Below are 17,433 nucleotides of genomic sequence, written 5' to 3' on the forward strand. Positions count from 1 at the left end.
AGCCCTACCCCCTGCCCATAATTTTCGGTCATGTTCATAGTCAAACTATACAGTGCTTGTTTTATCTGATTGACTGTGTTATTTCTTGCATATATGAACCAGTAATCTCCAAGCAGATCTTGAGTGAAGTCTGAATCATAAAATTTTCGTAACTTCGAATCTCGCTTCTGTGACCAACTTTAGTGAAGTTTCTGTTGTACCGAGTTACTAATAAAAGATACCTGAATTGTTATGTGGATGGATTGAAGATCATTAAAGAAATACACACTAAGATATTGTGCAGTACAATTTATTTGAATCATTCTTTACTGCCAGCTGGGCGGCGGGCGTGGAGGCCGGGTGCCCTCGGGCGGTGGAGGCCTGGTGCCCTCGGGTGGTGGAGGCCTGGTGCCCTCGGGTGGTGGAGGCCGAGTGCCCTCGGGCGGTGGAGGCCTGGTTCCATCGGGAGGTGGAGGCTTTGTGCCTTCGGGAGGTGGAGGTCGGGTCAAGGCAAATCCGTCGATGATTGGTGGAGGCCTGGTGCCCTCGGGTGGTGGAGGCCTGGTGCCCTCGGGAGGGGGATGGTGGTGGAATCCATCCGGGCGGAATCCATCCGGACGGAATCCATCCGGGCGAGGGGGTTGGAACTGCCTTTTGCTGGGCGGCGGGCGTGGAGGCCTGGTGCCCTCAGGCGGTGGAGGCTTGGTGCCCTCGGGAGGTGGAGGCCTCGTGCCCTCGGGCGGTGGAGGCCTCGTGCCCTCGGGCGGTGGAGGCCTGGTACCGTCAGGAGGTGGAGGGTGGTGGAATCCATCCGGGCGTGGAGGCCTGGTGCCCTCGGGCGGTGGAGGCCTGGTGCCCTCGGGTGGTGGAGGCCGGGTGCCGTCAGGAGGCGGGGGATGGTGGAAGCCGTCCGGGCCAGGGGGTCGAAACTGCCTTTTGACAGGACGAGCGGCCACCTTTTAGGGCCAAAGAAAGAAAACCTTATAAGTTATAGTCACTCAACCATTATTTATAACATCCCTCGGCTCTAGCTCGTTTTGTCTACAAGAATACAATGGCAGTTTCCTAGACCTGTTTGAAAAAAGAATCTGTGGACAAATATCTGACTTAAGGCCATAAAAAGATATGTTGACAAAATGTCATAGAATTTTTTTGAAGTCCCAACCAGGACAAGAAAACCTATATAATGACTTAGCAATGTATATTGTAGAGCTTAGACAAATTGCAACTAGAAATCATGGAAATTTCATATAGGATTATACAACTGCAAATAGATACCCATAAAACTAAGCCATAACTTTAGGATCTATTTTACAGGCATTATATATGACAAGTCCACCTGGGAATATATTTTCTAACCCAGAGTGACAAAAAAAGGGAAAGTTTTTTCCGGAGTAATCTCTACAATTTTTTTGGAAATATTTCTTAAGTTACTGCTTTAAAAATATATTTCTTAAGTGACGAAAAAAAAGACAAAACTTACCGCTGATACGAGAACAGCAGCTGCTGCTAGGGCCACGAGCCACTTCATGTTGAGTCGAGATCAGTGATACAAGGCGGCAGAAAAGTCTTAATTATATACTCTGTAACCTGTACAAGACGGACGGATGTTGGTGCAAGTATCTGACGCAAGCTTACCAAAGTCCATTTGCCCTTGGAACACCGTGCCAGGTACCCACTACCGTAAGGCCATGTGGATTTGATTATATGGATAACACCCCCTGGGAACCCCAAAACTGACACGAGCGAATAAAAAGAGTTTGGCAAAAAAGTTTCCTCCGTTATGAAATCTACGTGGTCATCAAGGTTGAACAGATGACAGAGTATGGTGTGGCGAACAATAATATACTCTTCATTTTCATTTCTTCACATTTTCTTCTTTTCCTGAATTGATTTTGGCATTCTATGACATAAGTATCATTTTCCAATACTTTTTTTACAACATACGACATATATTCGCTCATTTGTACGATTTACAGTATGGTCGAAAACTTTTTTTCTTTTCTTTTTTTAGGAAATGGACGAAAAATTCATGCGCACGCGGATGTCATCCATATAATCAAATCAACATGGCCTAACGGTAAATAAACTATTAATCTAGTAATGGTTCGTACCTTTCGCCGTGTGAAATAGCGGATCTAGAAACAGGCAGTACCATTCACTTTGATAAAGATACGGATATAAAAAGTATTTATCATGTCCAACTATAAACACCTGTTGTACCCGAAGCATTCAGTTCGTGCATGCGCACTACTCACACACGTCACCGAGAGAAAAGCCACACTCGTTAAAGCACATACGGTCACGTGTGCATTTTGTCCGTCTAGACAGGAATATCAATATGCAATCAAGATTCATATCATATCATCATCATTAAAAATACATGTGGCATACATGTATACCAAAAAGCACAAAAAGTAATAGTAGTATGCGTAACAACGATTGCAACAACAATAAAAATTCCACAAGTAGCAACGTATTTTTGCATCTTAAGAAAAATGCCGAGGCAAATATTACTAGTTTACTAGCCTGGTTACCAAACCTATTATAGCTCCCGAGTCCTACATCCTCTCCGCAAATAGGATGTAGGACTCGGGAGCTATAATAGGTTTGGTAACCAGGCTACTAGTTTACTGGTTAGCCATGGTCATGACTATTATGTTTCTGATGCAATGTTGACCAGACTTTCAACAGAAACAATTGGTAGTGTGGCGTAGCGGCAGAGTTCTCGACTCGGAACCAAGAGGTACCGGGTTCGAGTCCTGACACGCCACCGATCTTGTGTCCTTGGGATCAGTGGCATGTCCTTGGGAAAGGCACTTTATATTACACGACTTTCCTCACTTGACTCAGGTGAAAATGAGTATTGTCCTGTTCCGTATTTGCCCTCTATCTGCGTTGGTGACGGCATAAAATAAGTTGATATAACTTGAGTGTGCCGTCGCCATGTCTAGTCATGAAATGCTGGACTAAAGAAAAAAATGTTTTCAGGCTGGCGCAGTGCGTTCTGTTGATCATGACCTGATAAACGATCTTAAATACACATTTTATCTTAGTGAATGGTACGGTGCGTTACTAGATCCGTTATAAGGCACGGTGGAAGGTACGAGTCGCCACTAGATCCGCCGTTTACTTACTTATTGTAGCGATGGTACGGTCTGCCACGGACGCCTGGTCTTGCGTCAGATACTTGCACGAACATACGTAGGTCTTCTACGATTTACTAGCCTGGTATCCAGTCTGATCGTGATTGGGGGTATTGGGGTGTTCAGGCAGGTTGTGTCTTCGGGGGCTCTAATAGCTTCCCCCGCCCAGAGCAACAGACCGTCCCGGTAGGAGTGTTACGCTAATCATCACAGTATGCTTGGGGATTTGATTTCCCCCCAACACGATATATGTTCGTGGAGGGCTAATCAATCTCTCGTGAAATACACATGGGGAAACCTATGTGAGGTGGGCGGGACAGAGCTCTTACGGCCCCGACCACGATCAGACTGGATACCAGGCTATCGAGTTACAGACTATAGAAGTAAGACGGTTGTGTCATTTGTATTAGCTTGTTGGGCCCAGCCTGTTGTGGCAGTGATCTTGACCCAACACCTAGTTTTTTTTTATATTACTGAAGTTAAATGTTAAAAAAAATGTCGTCAATGACAATGAAATATAGTTAGATAAGCTTTATTTATTGTACATTCATGCCTATCGGCTAAGTACAGGTAAACAGATGCAAAGGTACATATGAGTACAGACTGAACTTCTGATATTAATATTAAGAAAGCAGCATTCAGCTATATTGCAAGTTTCTAAGCCCGACTTCTTGCCATACATGCTGTATTAAGGATCTAATAATAGCCCAGGCATATTCGCTGTACGTTCTCAAACGTATGATATTCTAAACAATCGTGCATCTGTACTGCTTTACATAAATAAATTGTAAACTTAAAGGCTTGTTATGAAAAAAGGCTGTCTTAGATACTTTTCGGTGTTTGGTTCTGTCGACGTCACATCCTGCTTAAAAAAGCATACGACACCGAATATCTGTATCTGTATAGCCGGTATAACCGCCCTTCGGCGTAACACACCAGCTTCTGTATCTGTATAGCCGGTATAACCGCCCCTCGGCATAACACACCAGCTTCTGTATCTGTATAGTCGCTATAACCGCCCTTCGGCGTAACACGCCAGCTTCTGTATCTGTATAGTCGCTATAACCGCCCTTCGGCGTAACACACCAGCTTCAAAGGCACGCGGCCCGGCGGCAGCTTGCTACATGACACCGAACGACTTGTTACACCTAACCTTGAACATCTATTGTTTAAAGCTATGTAATGATAATGCCCTTACTTGTACTTGGTGACAGCGAGTTCCACTCTGCGATAGTTCTAGGAAAGAATGAATTTTTTAACACCTCAATCCTTGGTTGATAAGTCTGGTACCATGGCTATTTCTTGTTTCTTTTCTGTGCTGGTATTAGGTACTTAGTAGTCGGTACGTCCACCAGTTTTTTAGTCATTTTGTACAACATGCATATACATAGTCTGGACAAAAAAGTCGTGCAACGAGCTACGGCGAAATGTGATCGTACCGTTTCGGTCACCCCACAGAAGGCAGCGCTGTGGTGTCCGTCAGAGCACCTACCTTACTCCCGCCCATCTTACCAGCGAGCCCCTTCACACGCGGTACATCTATTTGCTGCTCCATTCTTACCCTAGCTTGATTAACCCCCTGTGTCATGGTCAAGAACAAGCCAGCTACAAACGCTAGACCACTGTACAACCAAAAACCCTTGAAGGCCTGGTAGGCAATGCTGTACTCAACCCCCCTCTTTCTTCCTGCCAAATAATCACCGAATCCGATTGTACTTAGCGTTACAAACGTGTAGTACAGGGACTCCACGTAGGACCAACCCTCGTTAACACTAAACACAGCAGCCGGTACGAACACGAACAATGTGGTACCGAGCACGAGAAACAGTCCACCGATGGCCCTCCGCATGGCGTCGGGGCCCAAGCGACCCACTCGCCGCAGAGCCGTCACCGTCGCCCGCTCCTGTATCTCCCTCATCCCCTCGCCGAGGAGAGACAGGAACGCGATCGTCAGGGGCACGCCGAAGAATCCGTAGATGATACAGACCATCCTTCCAGCTTCACTTGACGGAGAGATATGTCCGTATCCGATGGTCGTCAGGACGGTCATGCAGAAGTACATGGTCCCCGCTAACGTGCCCCAGTCGCGCGGCGAGCTGCTGTCTCTCGTGCTCCGCGGGTCCAGTCCATGCCTCACCGCCCTTTCTGTGATGTTGATGACGCGACACACCAGCGTGCGGAGTTCTCTTTCAGTCATAATGATTCCTGGGATGTCCTTTTCGCTCCATGCTGTGCTCGAGTTGGCCAGGGCTTGGATCCGTTCTTTGAAAGCGTCTTCGGCCCTCTGAAGCGCGAGCGAGGTGTTTGTAGCGTTGGTGAAAGCCGGTTTGTCGGCACAGTCGGCCCCGTAGCCTAACGCGGTGCAGACAAGGTCATCCAAGGCTTCTCCCATGTTGAAAACGTCGTCTCTCAGTTGTTCTTCTCCCTCGTACTCCAGCGTCATAAAAATGCCCGCTCCGAGCATGTTATATGCCAGGAAAACAAGCACGAAGATCACGGTGGCCCGTTTTGGAATCCCCATAGCGGTTGATTCAACAGTTTAAGACGTTGCTCTCAACACTCAAGTCCGGACGTTCTTGCGACGACCGTACGTATGTCGTACAAAATAAACCTGCCTTGTTACCGAAATGCGTACGTCGAAAAGGCTGTCTTTCTTTAGATCCTTGTCAAAGGTTGGTTCTGCCACTACCTTCGTGCAATCAGCATTCATATAACCAAATTATATTTTCTATCATTAATATCAATAATTTATTTGGTGGCAAACAACAAAGGAAAAAAGACGAGCCCTGTCCGTTTGAATTGCCCACGTTAATCCTTATCAAGCCATTAGTACCGTAGTAATCCATTAGAAAAATGTCATTTGCGTGTATTACGGTTGTTAATGGAACTTCTTCTTCAAGGTAGCCAGTCGTCTGTACATAATTAGCAGTCCTACGCATGCAAAGTAGTGGTAGACTCATTAACCTACATCGCATTAAAAGTTAATGAAAGTCCTTCCCACGGCTTTCCGTGCATAGTGACTGTGACCGTGCCAATTTCTATAGCCCTTTCTTGGGCCACTATATTAAGGTAGTCTGCACGCAAGCTGGACCCTCTATGGCCGGCCAACTCCTCTGGCCAATGATTTCCCCCTTTGCCGATCTCTACTATTTATTCAGCCTGCAAAAGAGTCTGGTGGAGACTATGTTTTTCTGTCCACACAGTCTTGTTTCACGTAACATATTTTTTTCGTAACAGTTTTTTTCACGATTTTTTTCGGCAACGGAGGTATTTTGTAAAGAAATTTGGGGTCAAATAACTTACGATAGGATAATAATAGCGTTAATTAATGCCCCGCCTTATCCTCGGTGTTTATGGTGAGATAATCCCTGGTCGGGTGCGATAACTACCTCATAAACCACCTCGTTTCACTCGGTGGTTTATTTGGTGGTCATCGCACCTGACCAGGGATTATCTCACCATATACACCTCGGGTCGGGGCATTATTAGCCCCCCCCCCCTCCACCATTGTCAATAGATCGTTACGTACATTATATGACATTGGGAATAGTGAAAAAAAGACAACCAAAGTAGTGCGGCATATCCCATGCGGGATAAGGTTAATCCATTAACCCTCTCAGTGTCACGAATTGAACAGAAAAGCCCAATTTTAAGCTTTCTAACACAGGAAAGGTTAATCTAGCTGATCCCCAATGCGACAAGGACACGTCAAGGGTCTGTCTGACAGGCGTCACAACAGCACGCAATATCATCACGGGCGAAATAAAGTTCGGTTTCTCTTAAAACTAACTTTGCATGACAAGTTACTTCCATCCAACTGTTAAACAAGCTATATGAAATTGTAGCCAAATGCACATTCCATGTTATAAGTCAATATTTAATCCAGAAAGTATCTGTTTGCGTCCTAATCATGGACAATTTAAGTACACAATAGAATTGCAAAACTAAACTGGCATGGCGATACCAAACTGCAAAACGTACTAAGCTCGCCCCATTAAGTACATATATGAGGAACTAATTAGCTACAATAACCTTTGAAATGTTATCAATTTTGCAACTTATATGAGTCTCGACACACTCAGCACAAAAATTTTAATTGTTATCGTTAAATAGCTTTTCTTTTGAAATTTTAACGACGAAGCGTCTCAGTTTCAGTAAATATCCATAAAACCAACCTAGTGTCATATATGTTTAATTCAGCGCCATCTTGAATTTCTCCATGACGTCAGGCGTGACGTCATAGTACACCTTGCTGCGGTCGAAGCTGTTCCTGACGAACACCAGGTCTGTGACGTCAAGCTGGTACGTTTCCGGTTCCGGCCAACCCGCCCAGATGTAGAGATGGTAGAGCGGAGACTGGCTGAGTAACCAACTCAGGTTGTCCCAGGATCCACGCACCTACAATAACACACACAAAAAACATGTTTAACAAGATTTTGTTTAAGACATGCTTAACAAGCTTTTTGCCCCAGAGGGTTTTTGATCCAGTATCTATAAAACCAAGACTAAGAAATGAGAGATTTCAGACTTCCAAGAAGTATGTTTTGGGGTTTTGTTTTCGTCACTTTCAAGTTCACACAATTTCCTGTTTCAGGCCTTTGATCTCCTAACATCCTGTCCGTCAATCTTTCCCACCCACGTTCTGTCAACCTACTATCACGTTCACCCCATTCCCTGTGCCTAACCTTCAGACCTGTCGTTCTGCCTGTCAATCTTCCCCACCCACCTGCTGTCAACCTACTCCGTTCAGGCAAACACACAAACCCACGTACAGCTCAACCCCCCGGGACGTACCAATACCATAAGATCGAGACATGTCTGTTATGTTTTATATTTTATATTTCATGGGCAGGCATCTTGTTGCATTGGGATCGCGATCAATTTTAACAACGTAAATTGAAGGTCTGACTGTCTATCTCGTGAGGTCTCGCGAGATGATGTACGTACATATCTGGCATCCACGCTCAGCACCACGATCTGCGTCAGGTTGGCGCACATCCGGGCAACCTCCTCAACTTGGGAACGAGAGTATCCGTCCGACATGTCATCAGGTTTCATCTCGATAACTGTCGTTCACAAAAGAAGAAGAAACTCAAGTGAGGATATTTGAACCAATCTCATACATTTTTAAACAACGTATGGAACAAGAAACCAAACATAGACTTCATGTTTTGTAAAAAAAAGAGTTAGCTCTTTCAATTTAGACCATTGTAACCCAACAGGAAGAGATGAAACTTACCGATGGAGACGTGTGGGTACATGTCTAAGATAGGGTCAATAAAAGTCTCCTTGGTAAAGAGACCGGGAAGTTCTCCCTTCAACATCACTGGTAGTCTCAAGTCACTGGCTTTATTCTGAAGAACCTTCGACAACCAAGAAATACTCATTAGAAATGGTATGGCAACAACTAAGTTACATGTACAACTAAGTAACAGAGTACTAAATAACTTAAAAATCTACATGTTAAAAGGTAATAGTCTAAAACTATAGCTTATATTATGTCTAAAACTTATGACTCATTTTGTATTACATAGTACTAGTATGAGATGTGTTGTACATATTACGATAATGACTTTTTATACAGCACGTAATGCCAACAAAATACATGCTTAAAGACCATAACGGTTATATGCATCTACAATAAGCGAGACAAAATCACAAAATGACATTGAAACAACGTAACAGAATAAAGGATTGAGAAGTTAAGTATAATGATCCACTATGTCATTGACTGAGCATAGGATTGCTATTTGTCTGACGACATGTAGAGAATTTTTCAAGAAAAAAAATCACATTCTACCTTTAGGGATGGAATGAGGGCCTCCACACTGTGAAACTCCAGCATGATGCCGAAGTAAGGGGCCAGACGAAGCCAATCGTCCAGAGGGTATGCGTCACTTCCGTTTCCTGCCCTCTGGTCGGACATGACGGGAACTTTGTCCTCCCGGATGTTGACATCAGCTTCAACCATCAGAACAGGGTGCCCTGTAGAGCAGATACCATCATAATTTTTGGCGACGCCTCAGGGGGATACAGTATTCTGTGCAGTTTGCAAGAATGTTAGGAATTGTACAGGACTTTTGTCGACAAGCATGGAATGTCTACAGGAATGTCTCACAGCTCTGGAATGTTGCTGACACACATCTATGCCCACATCCCTGCTAAGTGAAATTCCTGGGGACCCTCGGGAAAACCTTTCTGCAGGCGTACTCATAAAAGTACTTTCCGACATTTCAATCTCAAAAATTCTTCTGCACTAGAGAGTCACAAGGTTCTGACTCCCAAATATACAAAAAGTCTTTGGTTAAGTCTGGGAAAATTTATAACTGCTTACCATGAATGGCTTGTTGGTGGTAAGCCTGAAAGTCGTTGACTCCATGGGCCCACCTGATGTTAAGTCCGTCGCGTCCGTCGATTCTGTAGGTTGACTGGAAAAAGTTGACCAAACCCCCTCCCGTTCCCGCGCCTTCTCTCAAGGCATCGATAACATCTCTTGGACCATCATAGATAAGTTTTCCCCAGTCGAATTCGCTACGAATGACAGGGGAAATCGGTTCTGGCGACGCCACTGTCAACCCATAAGAATCGGACTGACCGAGTAGCCATTTTACGGTAGGTATTGACGTCTCGATTACGTCAGTCCTGAGGGTAAAGCTGATTGGTTCGCGAAGCATGTCACGTGCCAGCGCATGCGCATCTTCAGCTAACTGCTGGGGAAACCCGGTTGCCGGGGTAACGTTGACGAATGAGACGGCTGAGCTAACGCCTGGCGGGAAGAAGCTATATATGGTAGGGTAGACTAAATAAGGGTCGAGGGGTTCGATGTTGCTACCCGGTGTGCCAAGTGGACGGCAGCTGATGATGATGGGAAAGTCGATGTGGGAAATGTGGCTCTTTAGTACATTCATAACCTATGGAATAAAGATAAACATATAAGCATCATTGATGATTGTACGTCGATGAATGTTAGACATCCAGGCAATGAGATACACAACATAACTGATACTCAAGTAACTGGGTAGGTATTGAAAACTGTCAGGCTTAATTAAAAACCTGAATGTCTCTCGAAAAAAGACTTTCAACCAAGGATTTTTGTCCGTACTACTTTACATACCCGCGACTTAACAATGCATAACCCACCGGCACTACTGCGTCTGCGCTCCAGAAGTCCAGCTTCGGGACTACGTCATGCTCGGCCGCCATGATGTTTTCGAACCACTCTTCGAACGTGACGTCACTGTCGCTGTCTGGAGGACGCGCCATGATTGGCTCGTTGGTTTGGCGTTCGGTCCCGTGACCACGGAGGATGACGTCTCCTTCTACTATGTTGGATTTAGCTGTGGGAAGACATGTTTAACATGTTTTACATATGTGAACTGTCACTTTCTTGATGCGAAGGAAATAGTGGTGTCAAGAATTCCAGTCAACCTCGCGTGCAGTGAAGAGACTCACGTCGTGTAAATCTTTACCTCAGGTACCCAAAGAATTCTAGTAGCTCGAAATTCAAAAGGAAGAGAGCATTTAGCAGAATCCTTACAGAGAATGGCTTCTTGCAATGCTGCCCTGCTATTGGTCCTTCCTGACCACGTGAGTAGCAGGCCATCCCGTCGTGCAACGGGAAAGAAGAACAACGGGTTAAGGCCGGTCACGTTGTTTTTGGCGGCTTCTTTCAAGTCCTCTCTTTGCTGTGAACACACGAATTTGTAGCTTTCAGACTTTCGGAAAGTGCCGGGTTTCTGTTAATGTATTGGACATATATAATATCTTAACATAGGTGATTACATAATTGAACTACATAGGAGAATGGATTATTACTCTATGATTGTATTATGTAACTTACTATGGTATTACACAGTGTTTCATGTTTCATACCATGATTACATAGTACATATCCCTGGCGACAGCTTCGGAAAAAATGGTACGTTACGTTACGTTACGTTACCAGTATATCACCTGTTTGGGAAGGTCGTAGTATATCCGTGACGGAGAGACGGCTTTACGAAGGCGGACCAGGTCGTACAGTCTGTGTGCGTCGCCTGTCATAGTCGACGTCCACAGCGTAAGGGAATACCTACAAAATGATTAAGCTTCCGGTTAAGTTCTAAAACTCGTTGCCATGGTGTGAAAATTATGCGCTACAAACTGGAACAGATTTGAGTACATTTCCCTCGAGCATACGGGTATGCGATCGCCCTACTCGCGTTTTTTTTTTGCGATTTGTAATAGCTATGCCAGCCATTATCCAATCAGTTGCGAAGCCTTCCTGATTTTAGTTGGAAAGATACCGGCCAATCACGTTGCTTCTTGACCGTAGGCGGCGACGTGATTGGCTGGGGTCGGCAGACCAATCAGAGTTGACGCAGCGGATCGCAAGCCGGTAGGCCATTGCTGTTGGTTGATTGGCATAGGTGGAAGGTCTGGTCAAACCGCCAGGGCATATCAGGACGAGTCAGATGTTCAAGATTCTCACGTCATGGTGCCTTTAAAACCCCTATGCGAACCTTAGACTAGACATGTGTTGAATTAAATTCAGTGTTGACTTTACCTGTCTGACTGGTCCAGTAGCCATTGCAAGTTTTCCAGCGACTGTCCAACCAGGGAGAACCTGACGGGAAACGTCACCGGCTGACGTAGGTCCTTAGTAACGGCGTGCATCGCTTCAACCATCTCTCTCGTGTAACCCTCGTTGTCTCCATCGTGGTAGAAGCCTGGTGGAGAGGAAAAGAATCCATGCTTAGGCATGCAAAAAGGTTCATATTGGGGGTCTATATTGGCCACCCGAAGCATAATGTGTGGCGTAAATACTGCCTGGCCTGATCCTGTCTTGCCAATATGATACTGTATTACACCTACCCAAAGATCTGCTCGAAGATCATTTTGAAACTCCCCTGGCCAATTATTCTCATTATCTGGCTAAATTTTACTGCTTTTACTGTTTTTAAGATTTACTGTTTTTAAGCCGCGTAGCTTGTCTGGTGGAGACTAGGTATGACTCTTACCGGTTGTCCAGCCAAGAGACAGGGTGCAGTTGGGAAAGAGTTGGTTGACGGTTGAGAGGAACTCTGACGCAGGGATGTGCACTTCTTTTTGTCCGGCGTTCGGGCCCGGTGCAATGTCAGCGTTAATCCACAGGGGGCGCTTCATATGATGTTTGTGGCTCTGTAACATTCTAACAAAACATAAGGAATACACGTCACGTCAATTAATGATAGCATTAGCATTAGAAAGACATTCATTGTATGTACATTTTTGCCCTACTGGGCTAAGCAAGTACTTTCAACTTTCTTTCCTTTTTGGTACATTTTGAAACTTGAAACTTTATTCATCAAAACAACATTGCAGGCTGAAACAGCCTGAATTGTGTTGCAAGTCACATGTAATTCCATATTAATAATAACAATTGTAACATTTTAGCGTTAAAAAGATTTAGTGTTAAAAGAAATATCCGATAATGACGTATTGTATAAAATATCGATAACACATTAAAATATAGACAATAATTGAGTGGAACAACTTAAGAATACAAATACAAGGAGGCAATAAAATTTTTTATAAAAGTCTATAGTGTCCTTCAGATTTTAAAAAGTCTATAGTGTCCCTCACTGCTGCAAGATGTTGAGTGATCTGGGGATAAATGATTGTCTATGTCTCTCTGTACGGCTAAGTGGTATCTTTTAGCTGGAAGTCTGACGGCGTAGTTGGTAGGTTGTCCATCTACCCGGCTCAAGGAACTGCTGGCAAGGGTGAGAGTCATCCGCCATCACCCTCCTGAGTTCACGTACGGATGCCTCACGTCTCCGCTCCTCCAGGGTCGGCAGTTGACCGGAAGGAATTCCAATGATTCTGCAGCAGATTTTCTGTACTTTCTCGAGCTCGTCAGCCAACCCGCGAGGTAACCCTCCCCACACTGGTGATCCGTATTCCAGCACTGGTCTGACAAATGTCTTGTAAATTTGTAACAGAACGTCTACTGGAAGCCCCGCTCGTTTGGACAGTCGCAAGTAGTGAAGGCGAGGTCGGACCTTGGACAACATGTATTCAACGTGTGCACCCCACGACAGGTCGTTACTGACGATCACCCCTAGAAGTTTGAATGCAGGAACTCTCTCTATAGTCTCTCCGTTGAGCGTGAGTGGAGGGGGAATCACAGACTCCCTACGACAGCTAATAACCATGTCTTTGGTTTTTCCTACGTTTGCTGCCATACTGTAGGACTTAGCCCAAGTGTCGACTTCATTTATGGCTACTTGCATTTGACCTGGTAGTGATCCCATAAGAACCATACAGTTACATGTAGGTAACTGTATGGTTAAAGTTCCTTATGGTTGTAAGGAATATAAATTTGTCTATACTATATTGATTTATTTATTCTTTGCTACAGGCCAAAGGCTCATATAAAGCAGGGACAATAACAAAAGTGCAAATACACAAATTACATACAGATGTTTAAAAAGTGCGGCCAGTACATGCTTCGTCTAAACACATCGGAATGATAAAGTGTGTACACAATGCTGTTTCATACATATACATATCATTTATCTACTCTTACCTTAAGGCTGGGGCTACCGCTTCTAGTGACTTAAAGTCTAGTTTGATGCCCTTGTCTGTCCTCAGCGCGGCTTCCAGCCATTCTTCAACAGTGACGTCACTGTCTGTCAGGGGTGGGTGGGCTGCCACTGGAACATCCGACTGCGCATGCGTACCGTAGCCTCGGAGGGTTACGTCAACCTCAAGCATCATTACGTCGCCTGTGAATGTACAATTTTTTTTCATTATTTGGTGGACATAATATAATGAATAAAATAACAATGATAACAAGGTCAGTCACCAGGAGGCCCATATTTAACCTTGACCTTTGTCTTCCTACCACTTATCTACATATCAAATATCATCACACTCCATAAAGGCGTACGCGTTCCGAAGTTATGCTGACTACAAATGTGCGGAAACACAGACACACACACAGACACACCAAAAGCAATACGTACTTCCATTTTTCATGGAGGTAATAATACGAAACCGGTGATTAAATTCCTCTGTAAAATTGATGTTTGTGTGAAGTCTTTTTTGTGAATTGTTTTTAGTGTGAATTTCTCCGCCCAAATCAACATTTTGTTCCTTCCAATGCAACTTGACCTTAAGGTCATTCTGCGGTAACCATGGCCACCTTTCTATCTTTTTCATTCAGGATCAGATCTAGAGATTGAATGCTAAATTATGAATCCTATATACAGCGTTTATCGCACATGCCTATCGTTAACTTTGTTTTGAATTAATAAAGAGAACTGAGCTTCCGTATGTCTTTATAACCTACCAGCTAATGCTTCAGTCAACATGACCTTGCTGTTGACCCCATGGGACCACGTGACCTCCAAAGCGTCATGGTTCTCGACACCGTAGTAGACCAGCGGGCTCACATCCGGGGAATATATAACTATAAAAAAAATTATCAGTTAAATATCGGACAATTATATGGTTTGTTAGGAGAATGATCGCTTCGGTACTTATCTGACTTAAATTTAAATCTGTGGTGAAAATTCTTTTTCTCTTACTTAAAGCACTAAAAATTCCCAATCATTCTATCATACAAACGATGCAAAGAACTCACGTTCAACGCCATTGTGCTTACTTGTTACATGTGTTATAAATCACAATATAAATAGACTGAACACATAGCCCCACCCACCTCTGTCAGAACTTAGAAACGCAACAATCAAGACATAAAAGAATGAAATATTCGACGGACATGCAGGCACTCTCTCATTGGTCGAACGTCTAATTGTCACTCTCTCATTGGTTAGAATTAGGATGGGCTGTCAAGTTTAAACGCCCTGTTAAGGTCACACGACAGACACTGACATCTGCATACATGTATACGATGTGATCCATTAAGCTTGTTTCTTCTTACGCAGAGCACACGTATAAGTGGTTACTGATTACCTTACAAAGTAAAAGATCTACAAACACGTGCCACTGTTAGCAATCCCTATTCGTTGGTTAGTTAATATTTACCCAGTGTAGGTTTTAAAGGACGTAACGCCAGATATGTTCAGATTTCCAACATCGTTGGAACTTATCAAAACTTATCAGGATGCTCCGAAGAAAATGATTTTGCGTCTATCTTCGAGGGTCCATCTCAAAACGTCAGATTGAACACTTCCTTAGGCTATGCCTAGATTTAAAGCACCGTCCTACAGTATACAAGTCAGTTTTAATACATACATTAGTAGTCCACATAATTTATAGAGCTTCTACTTGGATACAGCGCATAGTCTTGAAAGTTTCTTTAGTGTTGCTGGAATTTTGGGAGAACACAGAACATCTGAATATGGCAAGATCATTTCTTACGCATTCACGGAGTTACATTTATCTAACGTTTAAAACAATGGCATTAAAATGTTCCCATTATTGGTATCGTATATACCCCCTCCCCAACCCACTAACCCACATTACTGTGTACTTGTATTAGTATAAGCCATAGTTTATCATCAGTGTGTCATAGAGTAGTAAGGTGATATACATGTAAGACCATCTACTAGACAAGTATATTTTAGAATATGTGGCCCACATTTTGCCTAGAAAACTATTCAACGTTTTGATATTTTGCCTAGAAGACTAACAACGTCTTCACCAACATTAACGGGGATATACGTATAAGACCATTTTCTAGTATATCTTAGAATGATATGTGGACCACATCTTGCCTAGAAAACTACAGTCTTAACCAGCGTCTTGGCCTAAATTAAGGACCTCACCTTTTGGCACACCTGTCGGAACGTCGTCAGGTAGAACCAGGGGCGCCGCCGGTAACAGGAACAGCGTCACGATCACGGCCAACCCGACCACCAGGAAAATAAAAGCGAGCACTCCAACCCAGCAGAAATCGTTTCTCCGTTTTGGGATGGTTTCGGCCTTAAACCCATCCTTGTCGTACTCCATGGTTAGGTTAGCCTGGTAACCAGATCGCCGTGAGCTCAGAGACTATCTCTTCGGCGCTGAGAGCGTTTCGAGCCGCCAAACCAGGTCCCAAGCGCCGGGGAGGGTTTAGGCTTTCTTCGCTCACAACGAAGGACTTCACTCAGAAGGCGACTGAGGTTGTGTGGAAGTGTTCACCTTTAGGTCAGCACCCGTACGGAGGTTAGAAGTTGTTTGCTTTATGCCACATTAGCGAGTTGAGTAACTCATTAATGTAGCACGTACGTAGCGTCATAACGAACTTTGCTCGTACAGTTATTGACCTCAGAGGGGGCCTGCATGCCCTTTTCTGAGCGTAGACGGACCGCTCTAATTCAAGTACTAGAGTAATCGGCGCATTTTGCGTAGAGCGTAATTCGCGCTTTAATTCTACGTAATGCGTTGTAACTATCGCTGGAAAAATACTAGTAGTAGAAATTGGCCGAAATAAAAAAGGGATAGTATACCAGAGAAGATCCCGGCCACAGAAGATCCAATTCGCGACCCATAGACAGAGTTTAATTTCAAATTGTTTCTTTCCTCACCCTTATTTATCAGTTTGAAGGATGTATACAATAGAAATATATGAATACAGAATTAAACTTTGAACACACCTGAAATGTACAATGTATCTTCAACGTACACATTAAACGTCTTTCCTATCAAATCATAAAAAAAAAATATTTGTTGACTATTTTGTTTGACGTAATCCATGGTTAAGACAGCATAGTCATAATCCCTTGTTCTTGAAATATTTCAGCAACTTAACTGTTATGTGCTTTATACAATAAAGACTTTTATAAAATTATTTACAGACAATCTATACATTAATAATAATTCAAGTCAAATTCTTAAAAATATACAGCAACTATATTTCAATCATAATATGAAGTTCAATTTTTTTACCTTGCATAGTTTCACTTGGCTTTGCATAGTAGCTCACTTTGTTACTCTTTTTTTTTTATCTATGCAATGTCAGACTCAGCTTAGCAGCTGTCACAAGGGCGCTGTCCAATACCACTGAGGTGACGGTTTACACTGCTCTTAAATTTGTGTCTGTCCTTTAGAGCTACAATGTCCTGTGGGAGGGAGTTCCAGAGCTGTACTGTGGCTGGTAGGAATGTTCTTCTGTGTGATGTTGTGGATGACTTAACAGGTTCCAGAGCGTTGCTGTGTTGCGATCTTGACAGGCGGGTTTCACGGCGGTGTACGTATGGGTTCGGGAGTAAGCTGATAAGTGGTGCTGGGGCATCCTGGTTGTACATGCGGTGCAGGAGAGTGAGGGCCCCAACCTGCCGGCGCTGTTTCAAGGGCTGAATCTGGTTTCTGTCCTGGTTTCTTAAATCAGCATTCA

General features: G+C 43.9%; 3 protein-coding genes across 3 annotated transcripts; all 3 read right to left on the reverse strand.

Annotated features, from left to right (window-relative positions):
- Positions 1-6: 6 nt before the first annotated feature.
- Positions 7-1,552, reverse strand: LOC109483103 (proline-rich protein 2-like). The gene is made up of 2 exons (XM_019786093.1): positions 1,463-1,552; positions 7-935 (listed from the first exon to the last, which is right to left on the reverse strand). The coding sequence occupies exons 1-2, from the start codon at positions 1,508-1,510 to the stop codon at positions 306-308; spliced, it is 678 nt and encodes a 225-aa protein (XP_019641652.1). The 5' UTR covers positions 1,511-1,552; the 3' UTR covers positions 7-305.
- A 2,869-nt stretch (positions 1,553-4,421) lies between these two features.
- Positions 4,422-5,648, reverse strand: LOC109483083 (potassium channel subfamily K member 10-like). Its single transcript, XM_019786047.1, has one exon. It carries the CDS (start codon positions 5,644-5,646, stop codon positions 4,573-4,575), a length of 1,074 nt encoding a protein of 357 aa, XP_019641606.1. The 5' UTR covers positions 5,647-5,648; the 3' UTR covers positions 4,422-4,572.
- A 1,499-nt stretch (positions 5,649-7,147) lies between these two features.
- Positions 7,148-16,275, reverse strand: LOC109483127 (protein FAM151A-like). The gene is made up of 13 exons (XM_019786124.1): positions 15,881-16,275; positions 14,440-14,559; positions 13,675-13,873; positions 12,125-12,294; positions 11,671-11,833; positions 11,079-11,196; positions 10,663-10,810; positions 10,266-10,462; positions 9,460-10,036; positions 8,926-9,110; positions 8,365-8,488; positions 8,073-8,191; positions 7,148-7,523 (listed from the first exon to the last, which is right to left on the reverse strand). The coding sequence occupies exons 1-13, from the start codon at positions 16,062-16,064 to the stop codon at positions 7,317-7,319; spliced, it is 2,511 nt and encodes an 836-aa protein (XP_019641683.1). The 5' UTR covers positions 16,065-16,275; the 3' UTR covers positions 7,148-7,316.
- Between the last annotated feature and the right edge of the window lie 1,158 nt (positions 16,276-17,433).

This window comes from Branchiostoma belcheri, unplaced genomic scaffold (assembly GCF_001625305.1).
Source record: "Branchiostoma belcheri isolate BF01 breed outbred unplaced genomic scaffold, Haploidv18h27 scaffold62, whole genome shotgun sequence".
Classification (NCBI taxonomy): Eukaryota; Metazoa; Chordata; class Leptocardii; order Amphioxiformes; family Branchiostomatidae; genus Branchiostoma; species Branchiostoma belcheri.